The sequence below is a fragment of the Bidens hawaiensis genome, unplaced genomic scaffold, assembly GCF_021521415.1.
Source record: "Bidens hawaiensis isolate Kalapana, Puna unplaced genomic scaffold, B.hawaiensis_p1.1 tig00048969_1, whole genome shotgun sequence".
Lineage (NCBI taxonomy): Eukaryota > Viridiplantae > Streptophyta > Magnoliopsida > Asterales > Asteraceae > Bidens > Bidens hawaiensis.
This window is the reverse complement of record NW_027506099.1, coordinates 69,570-74,460: the sequence shown is the minus strand read 5'-3', so window position 1 is coordinate 74,460 and position 4,891 is coordinate 69,570. Positions and strand designations below refer to the sequence as shown.

At 35.5% G+C, this 4,891-nt stretch overlaps 1 protein-coding gene across 1 annotated transcript; it reads right to left on the bottom strand.

Moving 5' to 3' along the window:
* Positions 1 to 667: 667 nt before the first annotated feature.
* On the bottom strand, positions 668 to 4,640 carry LOC143616707 (uncharacterized). The gene is made up of 7 exons (XM_077089463.1): positions 4,337 to 4,640; positions 3,571 to 3,924; positions 3,068 to 3,160; positions 2,277 to 2,411; positions 1,895 to 2,197; positions 1,617 to 1,678; positions 668 to 1,229 (listed from the first exon to the last, which is right to left on the bottom strand). The coding sequence occupies exons 1-7, from the start codon at positions 4,551 to 4,553 to the stop codon at positions 744 to 746; spliced, it is 1,650 nt and encodes a 549-aa protein (XP_076945578.1). The 5' UTR covers positions 4,554 to 4,640; the 3' UTR covers positions 668 to 743.
* Between the last annotated feature and the right edge of the window lie 251 nt (positions 4,641 to 4,891).

The following is a 4,891-nucleotide window of genomic DNA, read 5'->3' as shown; positions in this document are numbered from 1 at the left end:
TTCAAAATATTAAAAAAAAAGAATCTTAGTGGCTGCCACATGACACCCACTGATTGGATCTATATTATCTTTACTGTACCATTAGATTTCCTTTTATATATAGTATAATGTTGGATGAGGTGACTTGACATATCTCGTTTAGAGTAACTTTTTTATAACGACGACTTTCTTGTATTTATGCTAACGTGCTCTCCAGATTTGGAGAGCCCCGATGCCCCACTCTGGCCAAACTTAACTGGGCTCACGCTGGCTTTAAGAGTTTGGATGGGCGTTCCCCCGAGACATCATACCGCCAAATGCCACTTAACAGTCGCTGTGCCACAAAGAGCATAATCCTCTGGCGTAACACATAGTGGGACGAAACGAACTGACAACCTTGCAGAAGGCCTAGCTCAAATCTTTCATTGCCGATATTCACCCAAAAGTAACATAAGTGAGATTCGAACTTGAGTCTTCACTGGAGAACCCAAGTCTTTTACCACTAGACCACACATGTGGAATTCTCGTTCAGAGTAACTAATTATTTATTTTTTATTTTTTGCATTTAGAAAAAAAAGAGTAATGAAAACATTAAAATAAAAAAATAAAAAATCAAACGAGTAAACGACACCGTTTCAAAATTTGTACACCGATATTAATACAAACCGGACCCAAATAACAGCACAACATTAATATGACAAACATCTCCCACAATTACAAAAAGATCAACAAACGACCGAAACAACAACATAAGTAATCAACACTCAATAATATGCCAAAGCCGGATTCATAGACACGACTTCAGGAAGAATCCCCGTAGCAACGTTTGAACTCGTTTCAAACAACCCGAGTTCCTCAATAAGTCTCTTTGCCAAATTTCCAACCGCATAAGACACACCCGAGGTAGCAACCGCAGTAGTCAAATAATACGTAATAGTCTTCACATACCCCGAGAACATTGTGCACTGCTCAATGCGAGCCTTGAATATCGCTAGCAAACCGACACATACAAGAGAAACGCCCGCAACAATAACCATGGTGAAGTCCGTATCATTGGTCTCGTGAAATGAGTACCCGTAGACTACTGGTGGTATGACTCCAAACACGAGGAAGGATAGTATAGCAAAGAATGCGTGTAATGGGAAATGCTCAACGGATCCTAGTAACTCTTTGTATTTGTTACGAGCTTCTTGGTTATTATTTGTTTGCTCGGTAGAGGATTTGTGGCAGTCGTCTCTTAAGTCCCAAAGCTGTGTTTAGAGTTTGTGGTCAAATTATTTGAAATTAAGATGGGGTTTTAACCATTTCGGCTAGTTAGTCAAACCGAAACTTTAATTGAATTACATATTCAATTTTTTAATTGGTTTTGAATCAAAACCATATTAGGTCATCGGTGTTCGGTTATAGAAAACTCCTAAGGGAATACAAAACCGGAACCCGAAATTTGAACAAATGAACACTAATCTTTTTAGAATTCATTTTTTAGGTTTGAAACCAAAACCTAACCAATTAGAATTTGATTTAATTTGGGTCGGTTTTAATGAGGTTCGGTTTGGTTTTTGGTTTCAGGTTTCGACTAAAATTAGTCAATTCGAGGAAAATAAAACTCGCATCGATGAACAACCCTAGTTACTTACGTTGTGGCCAATGACGAAGATTCCACCGACTAGATTCGCCAACGCTAGAGCTATGATGTTCACTGCAAAACTCAAAAGACAACGTTAAACTCAAGTGTTTTCATTTATCATCATATTTAGTTTTTTACATAACATGTAACTAATGTTTTTAATAAAAAAATTATGTTGGTTAATATTTTTTCTATGTTTGATAAAATTTGATTAAAATACGATTTTTAAAAGTATTTATTTTTTATATTAGGAGGTCCAAAAACACTGCAATAATATTAAAAACTTACATGTTGAGGCATCACCGGCAGCAGCAGATGCTACAATGCTTAAACTAGCAATCACCTCCATCAAACCTCCATAAACAATGCTCTTCAAGATCTCAAACGAGGTAGAATCTTGTCCCGCTGGTCTTCGTGGTGGATCTTGGATTTCAGTACGGGTATCTGGTAGAATATCTATACTTGTGTCGTCTTTCGCAGGTAGTTTAGCCCCCAAACGTGGTTGATCATCATTAGACGGGACCCCACCATCACGCAGTTGATATTCTGGCTTAGATGGCTCTCCTACAACATCAGGCTGGCCATTTTGTCCTACAAAACTTCGACCAGTTCGGTTCATGTAACATTAAAATAAATAATCATGAAGGACTAAACATATACAAAACTTTACCTTGTCGAATTGGAAGTTTGTTTAAAACGTCTTTGATTTCAGTTATGGGAAGAGATGGAGGATCAACCTTTCCGGGTTCAGGTTGTTGAGAATCTTTTTCTTTACGGAAAACTCGAAAGATGCTGAAACAGTTCCCTGTTTAAATTTAACAAAACATTTTTCAGTAGGGTGTTCACGATATAGTTTGGACGTTGCATAGAATTGGACGGTTGGATCGGGCATAAATGTCACAACCGGTCTGATTAAGTACATTTGAACCGTCTTTATTTATGATGCACCAGATGGTTAAGCTTGCTCACCCGATCTTGGCTGGACCGGATTTTTATAATTTTATATTTTTTTCGTTTTAAAATCTCATCTGATGATTGATATACTATTTCAAATTTCCTATGTTATTATGAAAACAAAAAAAGAAGAAATCTAAATTGTTTTACTATTTTATCAATGCTTCATACTTTATAAATCTTGTACTTTTTAAAAACAAATGTCTTGAACTTTTTATTATCAATGAGTTAGCCATTTTATAATAATAACATTTTTTTATATTGAAGAGTTATAAGGTATTAGATCAAACTGTATACATCATATTTTAATAAATATGTTAGATGTAACATTTAAAGTTAAAAATATATAGTTGACATGAAATCTTTAGCAAAATCTTATAACGTGCATTGCAGGAAGGTTGACTTTTATATACAAATGCAGTAATGGTATAGACGTGAATATTTTAATAAAAGAGTTGTATTAAAATAATTTAAATATTCTAGAAAGGTCATGGTCTCATAGATTACCATCCTCATGAACGACACTGTTTCCATTAGCAACTGCACTCGGAGTTGGCTTATTATTTCCAAATATAGGAAAAGGATTAAAGCCTCCATTATCTGAAATAAATTTCATAAATCAGTCATGTTCATGCCAAAAATCATAGTAATAAGATTTTGAGAAAATCATAACAATATGCATAAAATCATCATCATGTTTACCATTTTTTGTTCAGAATAAAACAAGGTGAATAATTATATATGTTCATATTGAAAACTAGGTATTTTAATTCCGCTAAGATCAAATACAAATAGATTTAACGTGCTAAACGGTAAACATTACAACTAACTAAAATAAATATGTTAATACTAGATTAATTATTATTACTTTATAATTTTTAAACTAGAGTAATTATTATTACTCTACTCTAATTCAAATTTTGTAATGCAAATTATTATGTAGTTCAATACTAGAAATGAATAATGATTTATCTATATTTGTATGTTAAGTAGGTTAATTTAATTTGTACCGTTAGTGAACAAGCTAAAGCACGAAAAGCAACCGAGCAAGTCCAAAGGCTCCTGTTGTTGTTCGGTGACGGGAGGCTCCTGTCGTTGTTCGGTGACCGGAGGCTGCCTCCTGATTATTTTCCGGCGAAGAACTACTTTCGTGATTTGATGATCACAATTAGGACAGTGCATCGTATGTGTGTTGCGTTTCGCCTTGTCGAATTCCAGTTCCACCACTTCTTCCTCAGTGATTTCTTCTTCAATTTGTTCCGATTTTGCTTTTATTTCTGTCTCCGTTTCTGCTATTCCATTATTATTGGCGTCGTACTGAACGGAGTTCAGAACTCTCTGAATATTCAGATCTTCAATTGCACCTGAAATTGTTTCCAATATCCGTTTTTAATTATTTTTATATTTTTTTTTTGAGAAAGACCTTAACGAACCTAATCTCGGCTTGAGCTCATGTGGAAATTTAAATGAGCCAAAGCTTGGCTTAAGCTCGGCTGTTCAGTGTAAAACTAATACACAAAAGTTCAAAAGCGATATAACTTAAAAGTACACGAGGCTCAAAGAGCCTAAATGAGCTTCCTATACAAGCCTCGAGCTCCGATTTATAACTAAACGAGCTTTATTTCAGGCTCGGCTTGCTAGAGCTATCCAATCTCGAATAGCTCGTGAGTAGCTCGGATCATTTGAACCCGATTATCCGGAATCATCGATCCATGCAAGGTGATAAAACGATTCTTAACATAATTAGTTAAGTGTAACAAAAATTAGCTCACATACCTCCATACTTGTCTAAATAAGTACTATTCTTCGACGGTTCTTCTTCATCCCCGTTGTCCGCCTTTGTGACAACGGGAACAACAACCTCGGAGAACTGATGCCGTCTCCTCGCTTTCAACCCGGCTTCCGCAGGGTCTTCTACGTCGGTATACACCTCGGATATGAAGTTACCTTCCTCATCGTTGGTTATGGTGTCGTGGTTCATCACTACTTCCATTTTCGCAGCTTGTAAAACTACCACACCAGTGCAACAACTAAGTAGTAACTTTATAGCTGCTACTTATGGGCAAGTTGTACCTCACATTTATTGCTTTTATAGGCAACACAGTCAAGAGTTGTTACAACGTGTTCATAATTTTAGTCTAAGAATTCTATTAATAGGTTGGTTAAAAATATAAATGCAGTTATTGATAAAAGGTAGTTGAAGTTATTTCTGCTCTGAATTATGTTAACAACCATGATTTTGTGATTTATGTTACAACGTGTGAAAAACAATGTGTCTTAACTTGACGTTGAATTTTTGGTTTGGTTTGGTTTGGTTTAAGTTGGGTCGAG

Excerpts from the sequence above, each read along its gene's own strand:
- LOC143616707 (XM_077089463.1), bottom strand. The coding sequence starts at position 4,553 with ATGGAAGTAGTGATGAACCACGACACCATAACCAACGATGAGGAAGGT. Across the intron at positions 3,925-4,336 it reads TTATTTAGACAAGTATGGAG|GTGCAATTGAAGATCTGAAT; the intron begins GTATGTGAGCTA and ends AAACAATTTCAG. Across the intron at positions 1,679-1,894 it reads TGCCGGTGATGCCTCAACAT|TGAACATCATAGCTCTAGCG; the intron begins GTAAGTTTTTAA and ends TGAGTTTTGCAG.